Source organism: Lipotes vexillifer, unplaced genomic scaffold (assembly GCF_000442215.2).
Source record: "Lipotes vexillifer unplaced genomic scaffold, Lipotes_vexillifer_v1.1 scaffold37, whole genome shotgun sequence".
Lineage (NCBI taxonomy): Eukaryota > Metazoa > Chordata > Mammalia > Artiodactyla > Lipotidae > Lipotes > Lipotes vexillifer.
In genome coordinates this window covers 1,838,266-1,865,942 of record NW_006791811.1, presented here as the reverse complement: position 1 = coordinate 1,865,942, position 27,677 = coordinate 1,838,266, and the positions used below count along the sequence as shown (strand labels likewise).

Here is a 27,677-nt window from a genome sequence, read left to right as displayed (position 1 = left end):
TCCCTACATGTGATAATACATGTGTTTTTTTCTTTCATAAAGCCAGAAAATGGAGAGAAATTATCCAAAAAGAAAATGGTCGAATTCAAAGTCCATGCTGTTTAATAGTGTTATATTAGTCACGAGTGCAGAGGGAAATAAGACGCAGGAAAAGATGTTAACCTCTTTAAATATTCAGTAACCATCCGGACAAACATGTTTGCCAGTCTGAAATGGCTGTGGTGATGTACAGATGGGGATTGTGCTCTGTAACTATGGGCAATGCAACATAATATCAAATTAACTAGAGCAAATAGGAGATTCTTTATAAAACTCCATGCTCAGGAACACTCTTGGCTACAGAAATCAAATACAGCCTTTCACATAGTATTTATTTAATCTAACTTTATTTCCTCTGAAAATGGCCGATCAGAAGATGGGCAGCTGAACTGTATTTAGGAATAATTCAGATGCGAAGCAAAAGTTAATGACAGAAAGTTCTGTTACCAAAAGTTCACATGAGAGAATCAGCTGAAGGAGGTAGATGACCATAAGACCAAGACAGCCTGATGGAGTAGACATGCTGCCCCTTCCTGTGCATACCTGCCAAAGCACAAACCAGTGTACGTGGAAGTATTCCTGTTATTTCCCCTTAATGCATCACAGTATCCTGCTCTTTTATATGGGGACCTGGTTCTAATTAGCACAGAGTCCCCTGTCCAACCTCTACCTCTGCTCTGTACTCGAGTACTCGGATTCATGTGAGCTCAGTGGAGTCCTGCTGTGTGGAAGGCACTGTTTGGGGTGGGCCCTCGGGGACACCAAGCTCAAGAACGAAAGCAAGGCCCTGCTTCCCCCTCCAGAAGCATAATATCAACCTACAAATAGTCGTAGAACACTAGTGCCATTGGAGAAAAGCGCTCTGGGAGTTTGAAGGGGGCAGACGTAGGGAATAAAGTGCAGAGACTGGTTGGTTGCAAAGGTCAGGAATAGCTTTTTGAAACAGATAACATTTGAACTTGACATTGGAGGACCTGGAAAACACAATAGTTTGACTTAGAAGAAAAAAAGTGATCGTCCTTTTGGGAATGAGTCCCACTGTAGAAAGGACAGAGAAGGTAAGGCTTCTTTGGGGGAGGTTCATTAGAGATTAAATCCATACTCATTCACAGACAAGACCATTTATCTTACTGTGCTGTGTGCTTTTGGAATGCGTTTTTCACGGGCTCATTATTTTACTGGTAGGAGACTCCTTGACCTTACTGGCAAGAACAGGAAGTATGGACTAACAGAAATCATGATAAATATATAAAGCTAGCATTTGGGGAAATTTGTACAAGAGTCTCTTTTTTCCTGGGCTTTTGGCTTACATTGTTGGCAGGGAGAACCTTCCTTAGAAAATACCTTCTAGTTGTACTGTTTAGAAGAAGTGAATCCCAGGAACATTTTTGAAGCTGGTGGCAGAATTGGGATCAGAACCAGCACCTCCTGACTTCCCCATGCAGCTGCCTCTACTGTTACCTCCAAGAATATGGGAAGAATGACAGCTCTGCACCAAACCTGCCATCCCCAGTGTGCTGCAGTCCTGCCCTCTGCAGGGCAGCTACCTGAAGTGCCTTGAACAGAGAACTGAACAGATGCTTAGAACAAAATCTCCATGAGCAAATAAGAATGCTGGTCCAAATAAGAATGCTGTTGTTAGACATTTAAATATGCCAGACAGAAAATAGTGCAGAGTCTATTAATCAATACAGGCTCCTTCCTCATAAAAAAAAAGAAAACAAAAAGAGGGGGCGCTGGCTTGTAATCAGATAAATGACTTGCCTAAATTTAAATGGCATTTTAAGAAAACTTACCATTAGGAACAGTGTTTTTCTTAATTTTATGGGCTAGAGTCCAAATTTATCTTTTTCTAAATTAGATTTGTCAGTGCTCCCAGAAGTTATTAAAGTAATAGGAATATAGAGCATAATAAATTCTCATTCCATTTGTGGAATTATTTTCCTGGGATTTAAAAGGATGAAATTGACCTATTTTGAGTTTGAAGATGACCTTCCTTAGTGTCTTGAAACTGAGCTCTCGTAGTGAATGGCCCCACGAATCCAAGCCTTTAACTCTGGCTCTTGAGTAGTAAAGATCAGCGAGAAACACCTTGAGTTGGATAGATCATACTACTTGTTCTTAGCCAGCTCTTTGTCAGTTCTCGTCCCCTTGAGGTTCTTTAGGACTTGGATCTGGCCTGTCCAGTGTTTTCTTCCAAAGTGACAGCTGTCTTTTTCATTGAACTTGTGGTTGCTAGAGTGGTTTCTAGTTGTGGCTTTGGGGAAAAGTGTACACATTCTTTAGCGTGTGTATTGATTCCATTAAGCACTAACAAGTTCCTATTATGGATGTGGCAAAAATATTATATCCTGCTGTGGCCAAGGTGAGAATCAGAGTTAGGTCTGATTGTGGTTTTAATATACTTTCTTAGCTGTCAGCTCTCAAAATATTCCTTTTGCCATGTACGCTTTTCTCACCAGTCACTGTGGGCATTTGGAAGGAGGGCTGTGGTGTCTGAGTCTTGTCGCTGTCCTAGCCAGCCAATGCAAGAAATCTGAGTCTTTCAACATGTTCTGCAACAGAAGCACAGTGAAAATGAATAACTCCCTGCTTGGTAATTGTCAGATTAAAGAGTCGAGTTGATTTCAGCTGCTAAACTATTGCTCCTGCGTTTTCCACATCCATGAAATACAAAGGGGTTGAGCTAGAAGCTGAACTCTGAGACCCTTGCCACCTTTTCACCTTAAAGCAGTGAATCTTTGTAGATTATTTGTGAGCTAAATCCTATATAAAAAGATGTCTTTTGTAAATGATTAGAGAATGTTATCTCTTTTTTTCTTCATGTTTAATTTCTGCTTTTCACAAATAAGAAAATAAGAAGAAAGATACTGACTTTCCTTGAGAGTGACCACTTAATGGGCAAAACCACTAAGGTTTTGCATCTGTGATCTGCTGGTTTATTATGTTTAATTTATATACCTCATAATCAAAAAAATCTGAAATGACCCAGAGATTTCTAAGTATACTGTTTGGCCAAAAATATATTTTCAGACTTTCTAAAGGGCACTACTATTTATTGAGCACCTACAAAGTGCCAGGCATTGAGAGCTTTATCTACATTATTTAGTTCTTGAATAGATCACAGTCTGGTCGGGGATAGGTAGAAGAGACAGCAAATCATGGTGTGGAGGGCTTAAAGATTGACACATGCACAGAGTGTTGAGGGAAGGTGGAAGAATGGCATGTACTTTAGGCTTAAAATTGAACAGAGAAGGCTTATTAGAAAAGGTAACAAGTTGGGTGAGTTTTAGAAGGGAATCAATCTTATAACCTCATGCTGGAGAGCCTTAGGATGGAGACCAGGGATAAGGACTCAGGATTGGGTGGAAACCGAGGATACAATCTCCAGAGAACAGAAACATGCCCTGGGTCTTTCTCCATGTAAATGCCTTTCTATTCTGGTACTTTTACACTTGGTTTTTTTTTTTTTTTTCCTTAAGTTTGGGGCTACTTCATGTAAATAAAAGGGATACCAGAAGGGCACCTTGCCCAAATCCTTGCCCCAAGGTAAGTCAACCTAGAATTCATCCTGATCACCTGGAATTGCTGTGTAGAAAGTTTTCTCCCTTGATCAGGACATTTGTTTTCCATGTATTCAAGATTTTGACCCACAAGATTCCCAGTCCAAGGTCACTCACTGACTACATATTTACGTAGCAACCTCAAAGTAGGACTAAGTTTATCCGTAGCAGTTATATTATGATTGCTCAGTTTTTTTTTTAATTACCACAGTGTGCTAGGTCTTGTGAAGTATGTAGCCTGTCTATAAGGAGCTTATCTTGCTGAGAAATTAATGTGAAAAAATGAGCAGACAGTACAAGAGTTTTTATTTAATTTCAACAGAAAAACAGAAATTGTTAGTTTGGCTATAGAGTGATTAAGTCTATTATTCTTAACAGATCTAGCATAGATCCAAATGTCTTTGGTTCCTATGTATGCAAGAAAAATATATACCCAAAAGTAAACATTTTCATAATGCTGTGCTAACCGAATACAGGGATTAGAATAACAAGATCAGCTCATGCATTTTAAGATTATAATGTGTAATGATCATTTTGAAGATGCATTTGTCTGCATTATTGAAATGAAATGTTATGCTGCCCTAACAGAATTTGAATTGATGCTGATTCTCGTCCTGACCCTGTGGGTCCCTGTTCCTGATAATTGTACACAGCACTGAGGCAAGAGGAACTTAAGTTCCAGGAATACATTTATGGTTAATCTGTTGTTCAGGTTACCCAGAGAGCCAGTGTATTTTAAAGCAAGGCTCCAGCAAAATGGGGATGGGCTCTAATAGAATGGTTAATTGCCACTTGCTCTTCTTTTAACTCAGCCCTTGTGCCCGTGACACTTTTACCTTTAGCCAGCAAAACTGGAGGGACTATGTAATGTGTGCAGTATGACTGCCTGTTTGCTATTAGAGAGGGATGGAAAATAATCTGCATAAAGAAACCCTAAAAAATTATACACCAGGCAACTAACAAAAGTGGCCGGGATATATGAGCACTACAGGAGTGAACTTTCTTAATGTATGCCTGTTATAGAACAAACCCCTGCTTGTATTTCTCAGAGCATACTGCTGAATTAAATGAAATAGATGTAACACGACTAACTCAGGGCCCACAAAAGACCCTCGGTATTAGCTTCCTTTGCTTCTCTGGAGCAGTCCCCAATTCGCATGACCACCCTTGCTGGATAAATGGCATTTTTATATTGCTTTCAGTCACCAGAAGGCAGTTATGGTTCTCAACAGGGGTGTTAATTCTCTGTTGTAATCGCAGATCTGTTACTGAGTTTCTAGATGACTAGAGGCATGTCCCTTAACTTCTTTTTGCCTTAGTTTCTCCCTTTACAAAATGGAGCTAGTGATACCTGTCTTCAGTCCCTGATTGATGGGAAAAAAGCGTTTTTATTTTTTAAAAAAGGAGCATAAAGATTCATCCTGCAAAATAAGGAGTATCACTAGCTTATTCAGTTTCAGGCTAAAATGTTCTAAGGACAGCGCAAGGTGAGGAGTGGTAGATGAAGTATTTGAGATCTTAACTAGAGCAGAGGTAGAATTCCGACTACGGTTTTTTCTTCTATTTAAAAATAAATAAGTAACAGAATGGAATTGGATAGCATTTTCCTCTCCATTTTTCCTAAATGAGGTAAGATTGAGGTAAGGCCACTAAAATAAAAGTAGGCTAACAGAAATTTGGAAGACTCTGCGAAGAATATGCCTGAAGATGAGATTCACTGCACGTATTTGAAAGCAAAGTAGAAGAATGGAAAGTTTCAAGGTTCTCGGGTGGTCTTTAGAGAGTCTAGTCATCCTTTCTTTGAATATAAATAAATTTCTTTTTTGATGTATATCAATAAGTGCAGTGCAGACAAAAAGAATCAAAAATAGGAATTTTATTCTATGTACAGATTTTCATCAGTAGCTATAGTGACATTTTATTTCTTAGAAAAGGAGCATAAAAAGGATCATAACCAAAACATATTGCAGCCTGATTACTCACAAGCCATGTGGAGCTGGGGACATGGGGATTAGGAGGTTAACTCCTTTTCTCATTGGTCTTTTGGAAATCGCTCTTGACACATGAGCATTCAGTCTCCAAACTGGGACTCTCAGCAACATCAGAACCAGTTTTGGAAAAGCATCTTCTTTGCCTCAGGTATCCTCACGTGATGCCATCTGCTGCCATCTGCTTCTGCATAGACATGGCGGGACTCAGTGTTCTTTGTGGAGTGAGAGCACATACTATTCATTCCTGTTTTGAACATCCTCCATTCCCAAACATCACTTCAGTCATGTAGGAAATTCACACACACACAATCCATGGAGCCCAGGGAAATTAAGAAAAAATAAAGGCAATGACATGTCATTGCTAAGGAATATAGCCACATTGAGCTTACTAAGAGTGTTAATTTGTGATGTTTTGAAATGTGCCATTTGCAGCCATTTGTGGACCACAGGCCATTTTAGGTCAGCAGATTAGATCACTTTGAAGAGTAAATATTAATGGGCTTCTGTTAGCCTGCAGTGGGTGGACAGCAATGAGGAAATAAACATACAAGCCTCAGCATTATCTCTTATTTTCTACTGTGAATTTATTATACTCCATCCAGAGAATTCTTGGACGTTTCTTCTGAAACAAAACGGTTTTAAGGAAGCATTTTAAAATTAATTCTTTGTATATCATCATTTTCCCCTAAAATGATTTTTAAAAACATTTAAAGATGTAACATGTCTGAATTTCTTCCTTCAGTGCAAAAAAGTTATCTTTCACAATATTAAAGCCTAAAATACTGAGGTTGAAAGAATTTCTTGAAAATGTCAGAAATCTGTTGCTTTGCCTTCCCAGTGTATATTTAATAACAAATCATAGAATTTACTTGGTCCTTTCATTTGGATCTCAGAAAAATTCCTGCCAGGTGAATAAGACAGTTATTATCCCAAGTGTCCAGAAACAGCCTGGAGAATTATCGACTTGTTCATCTTGACGGTAACAGACTCTGCATTGTGGTCAAGGTCTTTGTACCTCTTTGTACCCACCATGGAGTACTCTGAGAGGCAAGCCGAATAAGCATATTCATTTTGTATTCATAGATATGCAAAATATTTTTTTTAAACCACTGCCAAATTACCAAATTAAAGCCCACGTGTTTTTGATACCTTCAAAGTGTTTAGTTTCAAGAAGACATTATAGTCAAAGCTGAAGCCAGTTGGGGGCAGAGCCATAAAGAATTTATTTAGACCGTAAACTTTCAGTGACCCACCGAACGTTCTGCCTTGTTTATGCTTCCCCTTCCAAGTAAACATTTGTTTTAGTACATGAGAGCATTTCTCTCTGTTTTTCCTCTCCCTCAGTAAAAATGCCCAAATTTCCATAAGTGGCCAGCATTTCTATAGGACCTGCTGCTCCATCTTCATCTGTTTTCCACAGCGGTTCTCCGCCTGGGTTTTCCAGGACAGGGTGGATGGTATTCACATGCACAGCTTTCCCTCCAGCTCCGGAAAGTCTCAGGGAATGTAAGTGAGGGCGATGCCGTCTGGGGACATCCTCAGGTTTCTCCAGTGTTGAGGAACTAGGTAAATCATTCATGAACCTTGGTGCTTTGTTATTATAAACAGTAACCACTAATGTTTATCTAGCACTCACAAGTGCTAGGCATTTTGTAATGGGTTCTCTCTGCATTATCCCATTTAATTCTCACAACAACTCTCTGAGGGGGTCAGCACTGTTACCGTGCCCATGTTACACAGGAGGAAACAGCTTACTTGGCTATGGAGGTGAAGACCACCAGGCTGTTGAAGCTGAACTCAAACTCAAGTCTGCTGTCTGCAATGATTGTTATTACCCGCTGGACCTTCAGCCCCTGCACCAGTGGGGCAGCACCACAGCGGAGCCACAAGGTGTTTCCACACCTGTCCTCTTACTTGGCCTTCACAAGAGCCCTAGGTCTTGGGGCTGATGCCTCCAGATGTATGTGGCAGTGGGCAGCAGGGGTTGAGGATGGAATACAAGACCTCTCAGAGGCACTGCCAGTGTGGGCCCAGGGCTCCAAGGAGACCTATAAGGGGCTGTGATACCACAGAGGATGATCCCTGTGGCCTGAACTGATACTAAAATTACTCAGTGGCTTTATTGAGCATGAACTACATTCTAGGAACCATACCTATATATTGATATAATTTCATTATGTTTCTATAGCATAGGAGCATTCATGTAATAAAAATGACAGTGAGCATTTCATGTGCACTCCTTGGTCACCAGATTAGATTAACTTATTTGGGGGAGAGCTCTATGTCTAGCACGGGCCATAACAGATGTGGCAGGACAAATTCAGATGGACTTCTTCCTGCTGGAGCATGAACTGGTTGTGGCCCCAGCAACCTGGAGAAAGGCCTGCGTGGTGGGAGTTGAGAGCCACAGTGATCCTCAGGGCACCTTAGCCTGATCAGGATGGTTGGTGGCGCTCATGGTGCAGGGTCTGGAGCCATTGGGTACCCTGTATTGAACTCTTACTACGTGTCGGGCTCAGTGCTAAGCTTTTCCCCCACATTTCTGCATTTGGCTCATCAAAATGATCCATGAGGTGGATACTGTCCCTGTTTTGCAGATGGAGAAATGATTAGCAGGTGCGAGCGATTTGGCAGCCTTACGGGCGGAGCTGAGACTCATGGCCAGTCTTCCTGGGTCCAAGTCCCCGTGCCCCACCCCTTGACACCAACAGCGTGGAGGAGGCAGGGGGAGAAGTGAAGGGTGGCCCAGGGTTTACCAGGCAGCATAGACCAAGGGGAGGCCCAGGGGAGCGCAGACTCCCCACATAGTGCGTCCCTTGTCACCTGGGCCACCCCCGTGGGATTGAGCAGTCAAGGGAATGACGTAAGCGGGAGGAATAGCCGTCGGGACGGCTGGGTGGCCACTGTTCTCCTCTTCATGGCAAAGCCTTGCTCCAAGCTCTGAGTCCTTGGTTGTTTTAAAATGTGGAGTCTTCAATCATTGTGTCTTGGGACGTGTAGCATGTTTAATTCTATCACCAAAGGCGTCTGGCTTACTTATTAATGAATTTTAAAATTAAGTTGGCCTTTTTAAAACAAATATTTGAGGAATATTTTTATTCCCTCCCCGAGTGGTTTAGCCACAGGGTGTTAACCTATGGAGCCTCCCAGAGAGGCCATCATGCAACTGGCTGTAAATCACTGGCTCTGAAGAAAGAAGGTTCTTTCTTCTCCTGCCTCTTGGAGTGATGGAAAATAATTACAGAATTGGGGTGAAAGAGGGATTATATTTTTTGTGTTGGCTTGTGTGCTTTTATTTCGTTTTGGTTGGTCTTTATTGTTTGAAAGAGAAGTTACTCTCAGCATGTACAGAAAGAAGCTTAGGATCAACAGGTGTTTATTCGAGGCCTACTCTGTGTACGAACTGGGGCTTTTACATGAGTTTTCACATTGAATCCCAGCAGTCTTGCGAGGGAGGTGCTCTTGCCTGCACTTCACTGACAGGTCTGGTGGGAGAGGGTAAACAGTCAGTGTGTGCAGGGCAGCTTCTCACCACGTGGCTGACCCTCCACCCGGGAGGAAAGAAAATAACCTCAGTGTTAGCTGTCTTCTCAGCATTATGAAATGATTATAACTAACACATATTGAGTGATTATTACATGTCAAGACTATTCTAAGCACTTGTCTTGTATTAACCCATTTAAACCTGGGGTGGGCTCTGTCACTAGCTTTATTGCACTGTCCCTGGAGGCAAACAGATGCACTAATGGCAACATTGTAAAGTTTTTCATTGTAAAGTTTTTCAATCACCTGTTCCACAGTGCTTTTTCTAAATAGGAATGCATTTTTAAACGATTAATAAAATGCTGTGGTACAAGAGGAAAACAAGAAAAAGGAACAAAATAGCTATTCCAAAAACAGCAGGTTTTGATGAACTTCAAAATTGCAATATTTGAAAATACGCTATTTGCTCAGTTTAGATTATACTACAAAATTAGAGTACTGAATCTGCTCCAGTGAATTTCTTTGTGAATGTGAGTGCTGCTGCCTACATAGATATACTGAACTTATTTCAGAAGGAAATACTCTTCTCAGAGCAGGGCACGGGCAAGGAAGCAGTGCTGTTGCTAGCAGTCCTCTCCAAACTCCTCTAAAAACCCAGCTTTACTGCAAGTTTGTAATGAAGATGTAACACTTTTACTTCTTATACCATGACTTCCATTTTGTGGTATAAGTAAGGGCAATTAGTCTGGTTAGAGATTCTAGCCTGGGTGAGGCTGAGTTAATAAATAGCCTCTAGCATGAGCAAGGGGTATCTTCATTAAGGCGGTAATGTGTCAGGAGTGCTAAGTAGGTTACCATGGTATTTGGGTTTCAGCCTGGACTCTGTCTTTTCCTGAAATTAAAAATGTTCATTCTTCAGTAAAAGGTGCTTCCTTACACAGCAAAGCAGAGGAACATTAAATAGGTGAAATGACTGGGGCTCAGGAACTCAACTGCAAAGGCTGATTAATGCATGGATACTTAGATAAGTATTGACCGACAGGTTTTGTAATAAAGCTGTTTAATCTCTGTATCCGTCCATCCATCTGGAGGGAATGTTCGCTAGCATGTGGAAAAGCTGCGGCTCTCCTTCAGAAAACCCTGCCCACACACAGGACCAGCTAACCCACAGGATTAGGTCTAATTCATCTCTGACTACACAGAGTCTAGCACACAGCAGATGTTCAAAAAATGTTTGCTAAATGAGTGCATAAATTCTGCTTACCCTTAGGCCAAATCAGCCTAAGAGACATTTTGAATTGTGTGTGATTCTATCACTGCCTGACTTCGAGCAGCGTTTGAAGACAGCGGATTGGTCCTCAGATGCTGGGACGAAGCCCTGGAAACTGGGAGAAACAGTTGGCCTGTGTAGGGACAAGGCAGTGTGGTTGGATTAACTCATATAGAAGTTCTCAAAGTGTCCCCGGGCCAGCAGATTCAGATTCTGAATCTACTGAAGATCCTGGATAACTTATGGGAAGTTACATTATTTCCAAAATTTTACAGTTAACTATAAAAGGACAAATGGCAACATTATATTGCAGTTCTAAGTAATCCCGTTTCACTGTGAAAATATTAATTTTCCAAGACCTGAGGGGAAACACTCAAAATGTAAGGCCTGATTTTTTTTTTATCCTCGTGCCTCTTACGCATGTGTCTCATGAAATATTATTTAGCAGAGAAGGTACAAAATGGTCCCGATGGGAGGAAGAAGGATCCAGAAGCTGCCAGTCTAAACTGTCCAGCCCACCTGTGCTGTTTTCCTGTTATTGTGATTAAGCTGATGGATGATTCTGAGCAAAATATATTTTCTTTTTACATATTTTCTCAAAGATCTATAATGGTAAATGTCATCTTGCTAGTTTGAGAAAGGGGCTTTGAAAGCTCTTGGAAAGATAAAGGTAAAAATTTAAAGAATTTTCTAGCTAAACCTCAGTTATTTAGAAAATTCTGGTAAAGAGGACACGGTATTTCTCCGGTGCCCAATTAACATTAACTTCATTGCCTAGTACATAGTAGAAGGTAAGGTAACATATCAGATTATATAGATATTGCCATTATGAAAAATTTGAAATTTCTGTTCTTATCAGTAAACAAAGGCATGAACAACTGATGTCTCTAGAATCTATAACATAATTAAACGAATCTCATTCTAAGCTTTATATGTTCTTAAATTTGTGTTTTTCTTTTATGTAAGCATATATTAGACATTAAACTTAACAGTAACATAGCAACTGGTTGATGATTAATTCAGATGGTATGAAAAGCATTTATTTACCAAGTTGGTCTAATCTGTTCCACATCTGTATCATAATTTCTTGTCACTAATAAAAGTTCAGGTGGCTAATGGATTCTGCTCCTTTCTCTAGGTTTATTTCAATCTACAGAGGACCCAGCCACACCTATAAGGTCCAGAGGCTGACAGAATTCACATGCTACTCCTTCAGAATCCAGGCAGCCAGCGAGGCTGGGGAAGGGCCTTTCTCGGAAACCTACACCTTCAGCACAACCAAGAGTGTCCCCCCCAGCATCAAAGGTTTGTGGACCGTGTATTCAGTCATGCTCTTCTGTGAGAGTGAGGAAATGTTGGGATTTAAGAGGAGGAGGCTCGATTCTGACCTTGAATATGCTCTCCTAATATTTCTCATATCAGCAAGATAGAATCAAAAGAACTTTCTAAAAGGGATGGTTGAGAAATGGGTTCTCTAGGGGAAATGAGAGGCCTTAAGGGAGAGGGCTTACCGGTAATGACTTTTCTCAAGTATGTGTAAATTATTATCACAAATAATTTAATGGTGAGACAGTCTCTTCCCCACGGGGGATAGATGGACAAAGAAAAGAAGCCAACCTGAGTGACAGATGTTGGGTTAGGAATGAGGGTGAATTCCTGGTGATGTAGCGCTTATGGCAGTTTACCGCTAGAGGTTTGAGTGTCTCTCTTCAGCGGTTCGCATGCATCTTTGGATGACTGTGGTGCATCAGTAGATTAGAGGCCGGTGTAGGCAACATCCACAGCCTTTCCTCCAGCCCACAGGCTCTCACTGGAAAGCTGTAGCAGTGGCCTGTTCTCACCTCCTGGAGTATTTGTCTTGAGGTTTGTGAATGACTGGTTTACCCTCTGCCCCCTACATGGGATCAGGGAGTGCGCGAAAGCCACTCCCCCAAGGCTCTCCCTCCACCGGGTCTGCTGAGCCCTCATCTCCCATTTTCAGCCACTGCACAGCCGACTGGCCAAGCCTGGCAGACAGCAACAGGGCAAAGCTGGCTCAGCCCTTCCCACCTAGCGTTGGGCCCAGTCCCAGACTCTCATGGACTCCTGAGCCTGCACCCTCCCCTCCCCGGTAGCGTGATTCTTGTGAGGGTCCCTGCTGCCTGTCTTTGCTTTATCCAGCTGCTGCCCGAAATGACTCTGAGGCTGACAGATAAGCAGCCCACCTGAACCAGGTTTTACATGGGGTAAAGTGAGGGTTGGCTGTATTATTTGGGTGGCTAGGCAGTGAGCACAATTCGTTAAGAAGGTTCTGTCTGTGTCTGGCCCCAGGAGAAAGGCCATTTTACTTACTGCTTCTGCACAGAGGGGCTGTATCAGCTACACCAGGGCACGGAGTGCGTTACAGGAGGGTGCGGGGCCTCCAGGGCCTGGGTCAGGGTCTGACCACAGTCTGGTTGCATTCTGTGAAGGTTTCCCATAGTTCCTTTCAGGGCACTTTATGGTAAATACCTTCCCCCTGCTCCCCTGCCCCTCAGTGGTGCAGAAGCTCTTTGGCTTCTTCATGTGACGAAGATAACTGGTATAAATGGATGTATACTTGCTGGGTCACTTGGGCAGTAAATGCCCTGGCCCTCTGGTGTAGCTTCGCCTTTCGGCTCTAACAGAGGAGATTCCTGAGCACGCTGTGGCTGATAGGTTTGTTGTTGTAACAGGAAGGTTTGCCACATTTACCAATTAGCTAAATAACTTCAGGGGTCTTCCCAGCACTACATTTGCCTCTGAAGGTGATTATTGGGGGAGATTCATTTTGTGGAAAATACAACACCAAATTGATAGCCCTTGCAGGTCGTGGTACACTTTCTTCAGGAGGACAGTGTCCTCACACTGCCACACGATCAGGTGTTCCTCCTCTCACTCTTCGATTTAGGAAATTGTCTTAGCTGGAGGACTGTTTAGTCTGATGAGATTATTTAGTTTTCCATAAATTGCAGTTTTGGCCAACTAATACAAACTTTTTTTTTTTAAGACAACTTTTATTTTTCTGAAACAGCATTGTACAGAATTGAAAGTAGAAACAACTGCCTCTAAAGAATTCATGTAATTAAAAATAAGGGCATTCAGCGAGAGCAGTTACACATGCTAGTTACGAAATGGAAAAATATCAGATATTGAATTAAGCTGTAGAGATGCAATATAAGCTGTAAGAAAATATTTTAAAATTCTACAACATGTAAGTGCTTTGCTGCAAACTAACAATTTCACTTTAATCTGAAACGATGAGTCCAGTAGGTAAAAAATAAACTAAAAAATATAAACGTAAGGTAACTTTTAAAGGCTTACCTCAAATGCCACCTGCTCCTCAAACTTTTCTTAGACTCTCACATGGATGTGACTTCCTTCCCCTGGGACTCCCCAACATTTTGTTTGTACCTCTCATTTTAATCTGCCTTACATTTATGTTTGTTTGTACTTGTTTCATACTTTTCTCTCCCCTTCCCTCAACTAGATCTTCATTTCCTCAAAAGCAGTATTTATGGTACCTATTTTTGCATCCCCCAAAGAACCTAACACAGGGCTTAATCATAGAAGGTGCTCATTAGCCATCAAAAAAATAACAAAAATGCAACCCAGGCCAAATAGTTAATAATAGGACAGTGAGCAAAGGGCTCTTCGCCAATGGCTTGCTAGGCACGGAATGTCTTCTCTGTGTGAAGGGTACCCTGCTAGTTTTCTAGGAGGCTGCGCAAATAAACTCCCCTCTCAGGGCGGGCACAAGCATTCTCTCTCTCTCTCTCTCTCTCTGGGTTCTAATATTACTAAAATATGGGCTATTCATATGATACTTTGAATTTTGAGCTTGGATGTGTGGATTTGTATTTCAGCACCTCGAGTAACACAGTTAGAAGGAAATTCATGTGAAATCTTATGGGAGACGGTACCACCCATGAAGGGCGATCCTGTCAACTACATTCTGCAGGTATTGGTTGGAAGAGAATCTGAGTACAAACAGGTAAGAACCAGCGTGCGTGGCACGTGCGTGGCCTGTCAGGGTCAGGCTGGCTCCTTGCCTCTGCCTTTGCGGTGAATAATTTAGTAGCCAGTGAGCTACATTTTTCTCAGAATTGGTCGTAGAAACTGCCTCACTTGTACCCATTACCTAATTCTTTAGGGTATAGTAGCTCTAGCTTACATTTTATTTTGTATGTATGTGGTGGTATTCTTAAATTTTCAGTTCCACAAGCATAATCTTGTGAAGGGTATTTGATATTCATATGTATTGAAAACTAAAGTGCCAGTGGTTTTACTTTATAGGGAAGTAGTGTCAGCCTAATTACTAAAGCCCATGTCTGTTTGCCTTTTTTATGGAAGTTATAATTGAAGGATAAGGAAAATGACCTATCAGCCCTTGAGGCCTGTGATTCAGAAGCTCTGGGTCCCTACTTGTCACCCTTTACTGTGCATAGGATCACCTGAGTATCTGTTAAAAATTCAGATTCTGATTCAGTAGGTCTGGGGTCGAGGTTCAAGCTCCCAGGTGACATTGATGTTGCTGGTCCATGGATCGTGGTTTGATGAGCAAGGCTATACAGTTCACATGATAAACCCATACATGAAGGAATGTGATTGGAATATAACCAGATAAAGAATTGGGGTTGGGCTTCCCTGGTGGCGCAGGGGTTGAGAGTCCGCCTGCCAGCTCAGGGAGCACGGGTTCGTGCCCCGGTCCGGGAGGATCCCACATGCCGCGGAGCGGCTGGGCCCGTGAGCCATGGCCGCTGAGCCTGTGCGTCCGGAGCCTGTGCTCCGCAACGGGAGAGGCCGCAGCAGTGAGAGGCCCGCGTAACGCGAAAAAAAAAAAAAAGAATTTGGATTTATCATTCTTGACACCCTTTTTGATCCTAATTCTTCCAAAGCCACACATTATCTTGTCACTGGATGTGAAGGATTCAGAGACTCTGTGGCTTTCCATAATGTTCCCAGGAACTTAATAATGATGTGAAATCAGAATATAACATTGTTACTCCATTAGCAAAGCTGAGGACCCAATCCTTACCAGCACTTTTAACAGAGGAGTGCATTTATGTTAAACTCAAGAAGTTGAAGATAAATGCCACTGCCTTCCGAATCATTAACATAATTTGCGAACACTTCTTTGTATTCACCTATTGAGGCTCCAGGCACACAAAACAAGTAGAAAATAATTTGATTCAGGCTTTTTGTTAATTTGCTGGTTAATATTCCTCGTATGATAATAAAGAATACTTGTAAATAAAAATCTGTAAAAAGAATCAAAGAAACTTTTAGTAAATTTTACTGTACTTTGTTAATGTGAAGTGCCAGATAAAAGAGTGAATTGCTTTAAGCACATTTTGCAAAAACTTGTTTTAAACATGGCAGGCACCACCAGTACTGATTAACATCAGTGGATGATTTCACCAGTTTCCATCATTCCTCTGAAATAAGAGCAAAACCACTCTTGTTTCCTTTCACCTTACAGTCTCGTTTTATACAGTATATTTCACTTCACAGTCAGTAATTTTACGTGTGCAGTTGTTTCACCTTACCACAAATACATTACTGGTTTCAGTCTCGGCGCACATGATAGAGCAGAGGATTTTCCCTGCTAGATTTAGTCATCTTTAACGCCAGTAGCATTGTCCTGTCGCATAGCAATGTAACAAATGGCTAAAGATGAAATGTTACCAAATTTTACAACATATCACTTGACACTTAACAATATTCACTTCCCAGCAGTACATTCATCGCATGTTCATCGTTGTATTTTATAAACCTTTTTATTCCACCACATGCTTTTCCAGCCTGTTCTTGGAAAAAATGTTCCGCTTCTCAAAGCATACTGATCGCTGATTTACATGGAAAAAGCCTTGTTTACTCAATATCTATACATTAGGCATTGCCAGAAAATATAGGTTAATCCGTTCATAAATTAGATTTCACTGGCAGATTGGCTATTTTGAATCTTGCTATTTGTCTAATGTATATTTTGTCTCATGAGCATACAAATACTAATACACAATTACATATATGCTTCAAAATATTTTTCTTATTGTAAACAGCTATAAATAAGAGTTTCTTGTTGAAAGTAGGTGAAAACACAGTACACCAGGGCAGGCTTAGTGGCTGGGGAATTAGCATCCTTCTCGTAACTGTGTATTTCCTGCATTTACCAAGAAATGATTAAGGCAGGTAGTGGTACTTGAAAAGCCACCGTTGAGTCCGGGACAATTTGTACTGAGTTTTTTGCTTCTCCCTATTCAGTAGACATTAACTTAAACATGATGTTTTGAGTACTTCATTCAGTTGTTCTGGACACGAGATAGGGAATGAAATCTATTTATCTTATGTGTGCAGAGTAATGGTTAAAATAATTATAGTCCAGAGATAACAGGCTTTGGATTCATAGAGGCAAAGCAAAAGAAAATGAGAGGTCATCAGTGCAGAGCATACACCACAGCAGAGCTATGGGCTTATATAGGAAGCACTGTGTGCACTTCAATGACAGCACTACTCAGGCAGGATCCACTAATGTGTGGGCTTCTGTTACTCGTTTTTATTCTCCCAGGTCTGGCACATAGCTAGGCACTCAGTAAATGTTTCTTGCGTGCATGAAAGAGGTAGTTTCACAGGAACAGGGTGATTTATACTTGCGGTGGTGAGAATCAGTAAACTTCACGCTAGGGGGGATTTAGAAGTGATGTTTGTAACTGAGGTGAAAAAAATCACCCATAATAGAACAGTGCCCTTCTGTTCCCCTAGCTCATTTTTACAGGCGACATATGGCAAGGGCCAAGTCTTTTTCTGATATTTGGCTGGAAACATTGACTTTAACTCTGTAATTAGCTTTCTTTAGTTGAGCTATCATGATGTGGGGCGAGCATCTGGTTCTAATTATGAGACAGTCTATTAAAGTATTAAGTCCTCACCTAAAGTTTTACTCTGTATTAGAATGCATGCATATATTGATTTGGCTTTTCTGCCATTTAAAAAACCTTTCAAGCACAAGCTTTTTTGAAGAAGCTTAAAACTTCTTTTCAAACAGTATTAATTGTAAAGCATTCTTAAAAGGAATGAAAATTGTGTGTATATGCAGGTGACTGATTTTTTTTGCCTCACAAGACAGAACATAAACAGTTTAATATATATACATAAGACTGTAAAGCGAAATGATTCACATTCATATCCCTGTTCAGACCGCAATGATTTTTTACATAAAGTATTTAAATATAAACACTGAAGATGAGAAAAGGGTAAGAAACTGCAAGAAATTATTACCTATTGGAAGTCAAAATTCATGACAAATTATTAATATTGTTGGTGCTCAGATTTGTTGCATTATGAAAACCTTTGAAGAATCTGAAAATTTATAGAGCTCCACATTTAACTTGACGGCATCTCTGTATAAATTTATTTTTATTTTGTATCATTTTTAGAATATAGTATTGGGATGTGTATTGATTCTTTGTGGTAGGTATCACACAGGTAAGTTACTGTGAAGAAAGATCTTCTCTTGACCTTGAGAGAACTATTTTAAAGACTGGGAGCCTACATATTTTTTTAATAGTTTGTGATTTAATTCCCTAACACAGAAGTTAAATAGGCTGTGACGGTCTTATTGCACATTTTCTTCATCTTTGTGTAAACAAAGGGTCAAATCCAAAGCAAAGTAAGAATAGATCAAGGAGGGAATATCTAAAAGCTATCATGTGTCTTGCTGATTCTTAAGTTTTTTAGGTTTATAGGTCCGTTTAAGTATCTGATGAAGGATATGACCCGTTCCATCAGAAAAATATTCATGCACACATCCATTTTAAATTGCATATGAAACAAATTTATATTCAGTTTCATGGCGTTCAGGCGTAGGGCCCCTGGTTCATTGAGAAACTGGTAGGTGCTGTGCACTGTGAGGGCTGCCTGGCGTATAACAGAATAGCATAGTCTGTGCTCTCAGAGCTTCTGGGCCCATTGGGGTGGAAACAGTGTGCCCCCAAGAAGCAGCTCAGTAACAGTACCTTTGCCTGTCCTCTTTGGCTCAGGAGCAACAATTCCTGCCCAGCATTGCACCCTCTACAGAGGAAGTCTGCAGGTTAGTGAATTCCCACTGTAGCTGGGGGGCAAGGGAGGTGAAATCTGCCTTCTGTCGTCACATGATAATGGAGGAATTAATTCACCTCTCTGAGCCTCAGCTGCCTTGTCAAAGTGGAGATACTACTTCTCTACCTCAGGGTTACTGTGAGCGTCGGATCTGTTCAGTCATGAGAGGGCGCTGTGTAGATGGCAGTGCTGCGCAGTTACGTCTCCCTCTCCAGTTCCTGGGAGAAGGATGGCATTAGTAAAGAGATGCAGGCGTTGGCCCAGATCCCAGCCTCCAGCAGCCTCCCGCAAAGGCCCTCTGTTTCAAGGATTTCAGCTACACAGCATGGTATTCTGAATTAAGGGTCACTGATTCTTCATCTCGATAATCTGGGTATTACTTTAAATCCTCTCATTTGGAACAAACATGTCAAAATTACTTTAAAATATATTGCACATCAAATCAAGGACAGAAATAGTCTTTGTAAAAATAATATTGCTCGTATACTTACTGTGATATTATGATTGGTTACTTCAATAAAGATAATCTTAAATGGAACTATGCCTTTTAAATTGGGTTGAGGCAGGAGGAAGAGCCCGTAATGGTGCCCCTGTCAAAATGAATGAAAACAAAGGGGTAAGAGGCACGGCCTGCTGCCCTGCCATGGTGAGAGGCACAGTCCCGTGAAAAATCACCTCAGCTTTGCTGCAGGCCTGATGACCTTACTGATTTTTCGACCTCGTGGCTGTGATTATTTACACAAAAACAAATCAGTTATCTCAAACCTCAGGAACCAGAATCCTCAGGAAATGGAGTATTGGGATTGTTTTAATTTTCCCTTAAGATCGATCCAAAAGGCTTAATAAGCATTGTTGACTACTATCAATACACTGAAAACAACTCAATCCTTGTTAACGATTCCATTTTGTATAATCATGGCTGTACCTGTTCTGAACCCCGTGGTTTGTGTGCGGGTTCTGATAATGTTCATGTGTACTTGCTGCTGGTAATCTTCCTCTCTTTTCAAACAGTGTGGTATAAGCATATCTACTCTACTCTCAAGTATTTAAGGGTTCTAATTAGAGAACATTCACTGAGCATCTGCTTTGTTAATAGCCATTGTGCTGGTTGCTCTGGAGATAACAGAACAGAGTCCCACACTCAATATATTTATCATTTATATACTTTTAAAGGTAATAGTCACATTGTGTTGACAGTGCTTGTGAAAAGGGGGAGCTCTTCTAATTAAAACAATAAGAATAGCTAAAAGAAAAGCATATTTACAAATTAAAGCCCAACTTTCAATTGGACTTGTCCTTGAGGAAGTTCCCTTCCATTAGGTATTCATTTTTCCTTCACTAAGCTTTTTGCTTAATGGTTCTGAGAAAAGTAGCACTCCTTTGCTTTCAAAATATCAATACATTTTTAGGGATCTTTAAGGAGTTAAGAGTTGGGAAGTACCATCAAAATTAATCCATAAAGTCTGTGTTCAAGATTTCATGAATTGGGTTTCTGGGAAATTAAATATACTTCTGAGCCAACTTTCTTAGAAGGAGCTAGCCATGCAAATTCTGGAAACCATAGAAATCATTTAATACTACAAATAAATGAACATTTATATCTACTTTCCAAAAGTCTCTCAAACATCTGTAGGGATAGGTGATTAATTAAGTGATTTTCAGCCATGATGTCATTGTTTGGCATAAATTAAGAGGCCACATCACAGAAATGCTGCCCAAGCCTTTCCTTGGCACAGACTGGGTTGGGGAGCTGTTTTCCGTACATCATATAGGAAAGGCAGTGCTTTCCTTCTGGGGCAGTGGACCCAGGGTGGGGTGATCTGGAAGTGTTTCGTGGAAACACCAGGGAGGCTGTGGGACTCCCTGGGAAGACAAAGTCAGAAGGTCAAGAGAAGTGGACCTGGTATCACACCGTAGTCATTCGATGAGGACTGAAGTGGGGAGGACGGGTTCCACCAAAGACGTGGAACCAGTGGAGCTGGAGCAGTTCCAGTGGTGAGCAGGGGTGTTTGAGTTAGATGTGGGATCTCGTCTGGGGTCTACCACTACCCTTATTCACCTGAGACCTTGAGAAATTAACAGCTTTCTGATCCTCAGTTTTATCATCTCTAAAATGGGAGTAATACCTGCCAGGGTAATCAGGAGGATTAAATTTGATAAAGATGACTTATCTCCAGTATATTCACATATATTTTCACAAAGCATTTTTCACATAGTTTCTCACTTAATAAATACTCAATTCCCCTTGGGGTTAAGTTAGGTACTGTTAACTGTCCCCATGTTAAAGATGAAAAAAAAATAAGGCTCAAAGCTGTTACTTGCCCGAGGTGACAGACCTAGAAAGGGTCAGAGCAAGGACGTAGACCTGGAATCCTGATGCCAGTTCCTGGTCCTGCCATTGAGAAGAATCTGCCCAGTGCCTCCCAGTGGCCAAGTCAGACTAGACCCAGTTCCCCGGGGTTGCACAGAAGAGCTCCAGCAGCTACAATATTTCACCCTTTGATAAGGGTAAACATTCAAGAGGTGAGGCCTCCGAAAGAACTGATGAAAGAGGTGTATCAAGAAACCTTGCAGCTAAGGCTTAGGTGGCAGCTTTTCTCCAACTCCATAAACAGCCTGACATTAGCTTATCACCACCATAGAGAAAGAACAGATTGTATACCTGGGCCATTGCAGACAGGAACCCAAAGCTCAGACGGCAAAGGGACTGGTAGTATGCTGGTCCCAAAGATTGCAAATCATTCCCTTCGTGAATGGTCCCAACAGTTTCGAAGAAAAGACTTGTCTTGGAAAATACCAACTTGAGCATCTAAATTTGGAAAATTAAGAACATTCACAATGAAAAGGTCTCTTTAAAGAAAAAAGAGTGTACACCATTGTTTTCCTGAGACCACCCACATGTTGGGAGATAATTCATAGACAGTGCTCTCCTGGTGTAGTCTGAACTCCTGAATAGCTTGGGGCAGTCACCATGACAAGGAGCTCATCTTAAAATAGCCATTTAACTAACTCCTCATTGGAACAGTGACCTATGAGAAAGGAGCAGTCTCTCAGGATGGCTGGGGGTTTTCTTACAGCTCTTTTGTTCTTGGTTGCTCCAGCCCAGTTCTGTCTGTAAACCCCACTTGCTAAGACACATGCCACAATCTTTAAAGAAACAGAGTAACTCACCAGGAGGAACGTGCTTCAAATCTTATAAAGGAAAATATGAGAAACAGAATTGGTTTTCTGGGGCTTAATCACTAAACGAAAGTACAGTAAGACTCTTCAAGTCTACTTGTAAAGTTCGAAAATGGGGGAGGAAAAAATCTTAAAAAGGCTGAATATCAGGTGAGCACTGGAAGTCTGATCCCCTTTCTAAACTGTGATCCTCTTGCTTGCTGTCTTTGCTCAACGCTGAGTGAGCGGCCAGTGCACTTAGGTTCTCTGGTACCATGTCCTGCTTCTTGTAGAAGTTTACGTGGCAGGCTTTAGAAACACTGAATGTTTGTAGATTCCCACTAGCTCTCTATAGCTGGAGAGTATTTCAGACAAAGTTGAAATTGTTGGAAATACTCTATCTTCTAGGGAATTTGTATTAATGGGCAAAATTCACAGCTTTACTTACGGTGGCCTGTCACTAGGTTGAAAATGCCCCTGTCACTTTTAATCACTGTATTTTAAGAATATATTTGCAGTTGTTTTTAAGTTCTAAATAGTAGTAGTAGTAATAATAGCTAACTTTTTCTCTGCACTTACCCATGTACCAGGCATGTTTTAAGCACTTTACAGAGGCTAACTCAGTGCCACTCAGCTACAAAGTGTTCAGTTAATTTTAATTTCTTGTTTAATTATTTCATCAGCCAAATCTCTTTACTGATTTGGTTGAGTTCCAGCTAGTTTCTTCCTATCTCTGTTTCATATAAGACATGGATTTTTATGTAATTTTAAGGTGCTTATCATTTCTTCTGAGTGTTTTGAGGATCGGTACCACTTTGCTTGAAGAACCACGTGAGATCTCCCTCTACCACCCTCCCTCAGAGATACCTATTTTCTTCAGTCAACTCAAAGGTTGATAATCTCTAAGTAAACTGGTAGATTTCAAGTCCTCATAGTAGTAAGCCTCATGGTGATTATACCAGTGTTAACAAAGGGGAAGAAAGAAAATATCCTCGATTCTTAATGGAAAAAGGACAGGTTGGTCAAACAGACAGGAAACACTTAAGACAGACCTTTAAATTAATTAAATATTAATCTGTGATAAATAGGACTGCATCCAAAAATTTCTTAAGAAATGATTAGGGAAGACACAAAACTGGGAGAGAATATTCACAACACATACCTGACAAAGAACTTACATCCAGATTAAAGAGCCACTACAAATAAAAGCAAACAAATTAAAAATAGGCAAAACAGTTGAACACACACACTCCTCACAAAAGAAGGTATGTGAATGACCAAATGAGCATATGGAAAGGTGGGAAACACTTAGGCACCAGGGAAACGCAACTGAGGTACCATTCTCACCCATTTGCATGACTAAAATATAAATGACTGACAGTAGCAAATGTTGGTGAGGGTGTGGAACAACTGGAACTCTCATGCTTAGCTAGCAGGAGTGCAAAGGGATGTGCTTGGGACAGCTTTCTCATGCAGTTAGATGTAGACTTATACCCAGCCCTTCTACTCCTAGGTATTCACCCAAGAAAGAGAGAAACTTAAGTCCTCAAGATCTGTACAGAAACGTTCATAGTACTCTTACTATATAAAAACTCCAAACTGGAAACAATGTAAATATTTGTCAGAAAGCAAATGGATACATCAAAGTATAGACATGTGATAGAGTACTTATTCTTCAGTAAAAGGAACAACTACTGAATCGATTACATGGATGAACCTCGTAGGCACAAGAGAGTGCGTAGTGTTTGATTGCATTTGCATGAACTTCTAGAGTAGGCAAAACAAATTACAGAATGAGAAGTCAGAAGAGTGTGTACCTCTTAGGGGTGGAGGTGGGCTATCTTGATGGAGTAGTGTTAAATGGTGTAGTCAGTAGTCAAAGAATCATTCAACCGAGACTTTGCACTTTATTTCTATAATTTGTTTTTAATTGTCTGCATTACAAAATATTAATTCTTTGCAGCAAGATCAGAGAGCCCTTTGTATGAATTAAGTCATCTGCTGATTTATAGCCTAAATTATTAACATTTAGCTAGATGCATCATCATTACTTGTATCACCTGTATTTCTGGTCAGTGCCTTATCTCCTGTCAATAGCAGAGTCACTGAATTTATTTTATTTTATTCAGAGTAGGTCAGAATACTTTACAGATGAAATATAGACTGGGACAAATGCCTCTCCATGTACTTTTTGTTGTTGCAGAGTTCACATAAACCAAGCCAGGTCTACAAGGCCCCCAATGTTATACAGTTATTACTTTAGAGACCACAATGTTGTTATAAATTTATTGACCAGGACTTTTCTTTTTCTTGAAGGTGTACAAGGGAGAAGAAGCCACATTCCAAATCTCAGGCCTCCAGACCAACACAGACTATAGGTTCCGCGTGTGTGCGTGTCGTCGCTGTTTAGACACCTCTCAGGAGCTAAGCGGAGCTTTCAGCCCCTCTGCAGCTTTTGTACTACAACGAAGCGAGGTCATGCTTACAGGGGACATGGGGAGCTTAGATGATCCCAAAATGAAGAGCATGATGCCTACTGATGAACAGTTTGCAGCCCTCATTGTGGTTGGCTTTGCAACTTTGTCCATTTTATTTGCCTTTATATTACAGTACTTCTTAATGAAGTAAACAAACCCAGCAAAACTAGAGGGTATGAATTTAATTAATGCTACACATTTTAATACACACAGTTACTCAGATACTCCCCTTTTTAAGCCCTTTTGTTCTCTGATTTATATACTTGTTTTACAGATTTAGCTAGGAAAAAAAATATCAGTGTTTTGGTGCACCTTTTTGAAATGCAAAACTAGGAAGAGGTTAAACTGGATTTAAAAAAAAAAAAAAAAAAAAAAAAAGCAAACCAGATACCAAAAGCTAAAGCTAGCTTATGTTTTCTTTTAAATTTTTCAGATTTGCCTTTGTTCTGTTTTCACTGATGTCTTTTGCAAGCCTTTGATTTTTTTTTTTTCCCATGTCACCATTTAGTAATTTATATTAACCTGTCACTTCTTATGTCTTGATCATCTGTACCTGTGAACATGAATCACAGTGTGTGTAGTTACAGGGCTAGGATTTCAGTGTTGTCAGAGTATCACCACACAACAACCACACACAGAAGATGTGTTCACTCAGATAAGGCTGCCCTAAACAACCATTTTGTCACTCAGTTATTTAACGGTGTTTAGCTCATTGAGATCAAAATGCGTACTTTAAAATGTTTTAATGATCTGTATTTCTTATGATTTTAACACTATGAGCTGCCTGTCTAAGAAATCAAGTAACCAAAATGCATCTATACATTATGGAGCATTGTAGATTTTACCACATCAATTCATAGCAGTAACTTTTCGAGGGCATTGTGCAATAGTTAGTTTCCTTGTTCAGCTGTTTTAAAAGCTGCTTTAACTTGTTTGTCTGTCTTTGTATATAACTACTTCTGATCTAATCACTAGAGTTATTATATTCTGTTACGTTTGACCAGAATTATATGACGAGAACTGGTGACAGTTTAGTGCCTCTGCCCATTGTCCATGACTTACACTAATTGTGATCAATCTTCTTACACATCAGCTCATTATTTTCGAAAAATTTGCCTTTAGGCTATTCAGTGAAGTATCAAAGAAGTGATTGAATTTCAACAGCTTAATTCGGTGCACATAATACTAATCTAACAGCAGGTGAAAACTGATAAAGCCCAAAAGAGTCATCTCAATTTGTAGTTCCTATTTTTTGTGGGGTTGACCTGGCCATGTGTGGAGAGGGAATGGTATTTGGTGGTAATAAGCACAGGGTGTTTGTTTGGGGGTCAAGGAGCCTAGATTATCTCCCTGGATCTGTCACTAACTTGCTACGTGATCTGAACACGTCACTTTACCTCTCTGTGCCTCAGTTTTCCCATGCATTAAAAATAAAAAATAAAATGGGGATTCTAATGTTCGTAAGTGCTTTGAGATCCTTGATCTATAGGTGCTATTGGAGTGCAAAGTGTTACTCTTGCATGTTTATTCTGAGTCATGAGATAATCAGTTTTAACCCAAAGTCATTGGATTATTTATATGAAGTCCATAATGTTCGCGTACCTCAGGGACATTTAAGAGTTGGAGGTGCAAATATATTCCAAAAGGGTGCAACAGACACAGTGTATCCCCCTGCTTCTGTTTTTGTATATTTTTGCTACTTGGTTTTTCTTGATCATAGCTATTTTGTGCTTGGTCTGTGTTGTCTTAAAATGCAGTATCCTGTACTAGCTTATAATATTCCCATACCAAAGTCATGGGGAAACCAACATTATTTTGTTTTTGGTTTATTTATACTATATTCTGCATACAGTACTTTAAATGCCAATTACAGTGCAATCTTTATTTATTGTAAAATTTTTTAAATGTACTTATGTACTAATTTCCCCTTGTAGCATGTTATTTTTTTGTGTTTTATACTTTTGTAATTTTAGGTCAGTCTCGTCCCTTGGCAACATCTGTAGTATTGTCATTCTTCTGACATCTTCTTGTGTTTTTAAAGATAAAGAGCATCTAGTGCATTAAATGCCAAAAATAATCCATTGTCAGCGATTGAAACGTTTACATGTACCCAAGAAAAACATAAATCATCTCTTGAAAGAAAGTGCTAAGATCAATGAATTATTCTGTGTGCCTACGTTGATGTAATAAGTACTACTAGAAAGTTCTGTATTTTGTTATTGACGAGAATAATTAGTTTAATTAGCCTTGCAAACTGATGGCATCAAGGTGAAATGTTTTTTGCCAAAGTTCTGGCCTTGCAAAACTCATCCCTCTATTTAAATGTGTACTATGATCCACTGTAACACTGCATCTGCATTTTCTGAAACAATCTCATGCAGGTGTTTTGGGGAGAAGGCATTTTTTAAGCAATGAAGATTCAACAGAGTACGAGAACCCTGTCTGCAGGAGAAAAAAAATAAGTCCCTTTTTTGGAAACACTTCAGAACTGCTGCTATAAAGAAATTCTCTGAATTGGTTGGATTCTTTTTTTAATGAAATAATACTTTAAGCCAAAATTGCTATGAATATTTGATCTTTGAGATTTTCATACTATCTATCTATCTGTTTAACCACCAGAAAGCTGTTGTGTGTGAAACACTAGCTGACGGCACTTTATTTTATTGCTCTCCCTTATTCGGTATCATAATCCCTTCAGTCAGAAAGTTATTACACGATCTATCTGGCACTGTTTTCTATCACAGATATGTATATGTGATATTGATATAACTATATATATATTGCCATTACACATGAACAATAAAATAAAGTGTTATGTTAACCTTCTCTCTTGGCCCTTTTGTAATATGTAGGAACGAGTGAGTGGCTTTCTGATGCTCTATATGTCAGACTCCTCCCTGGCACAAGAAATTCCAGTCATGTGAAGCAAAATGCCCTTTGTCCTCAAAGAAATTGTTTAAAAAGAAAACAACTTTTTAAAAAGATTTTTTGCATATTACCTGCCTTGCTCTTATCAACTTGAAACGTTGGCATTTTCTAACCGTGTTTTGTTGGCTACAGTAATTCAGTATTCCTGTCAAAATTGAAAAGTGCCCTAACTGAATGTGTTTGAATGTTATCCTTGCACAGTTCTTTAAATTGAAAGACAAAATGTTTTACCTCACTGTTGGACATACATTCCAAGCTTTTCAACTTTAGGAGAAAAACAAAATAATCATATGTTTTCCTGTAAATTTTAGACTATTTCATATACATTGTATTAAAACTGCCATATCAATTTTAATGTATAGATTTTGCAAATACTATGCTATATGTAATACCTAACTGTATCTGTAGTGTATATGTAATATATTTATGCCCAATAAATGTTTTAATTCTTTCTGACTTAAGTAGGGTTCTTCTGCCATGAATAGGATTGCTTTTGTTGTTGTTACTCTTTAAAAACTTAAACCACATCCCAGAAGTTGTAAATTCAAATGTGTTTATAGGCCAGGCAAGTGGCATAGCGCAGGGTGTTTGCTGTACCATCTAAAGGGGCGGCTGCCACCCTGCTCCTGGTTGAGGTCCTGCAGGATTGCCACCCACAATCACGTAGACTGAT

At 40.1% G+C, this 27,677-nt stretch overlaps 1 protein-coding gene across 1 annotated transcript in view; it reads left to right on the top strand.

The window, feature by feature from the left end:
• The window catches only part of FNDC3B (fibronectin type III domain containing 3B), a 357,728-nt gene extending 330,263 nt beyond the window's left edge, over positions 1–27,465 (top strand). Inside the window, exons 24-26 of the mRNA XM_007464712.1 lie at positions 11,485–11,651; positions 14,210–14,337; positions 23,916–27,465. Of these exons, the coding sequence (XP_007464774.1) occupies positions 11,485–11,651; positions 14,210–14,337; positions 23,916–24,227 (607 nt within the window). The 3' untranslated portion in view covers positions 24,228–27,465. The remainder of the gene's footprint in view (positions 1–11,484; positions 11,652–14,209; positions 14,338–23,915) is intronic.
• Positions 27,466–27,677: the final 212 nt, after the last annotated feature.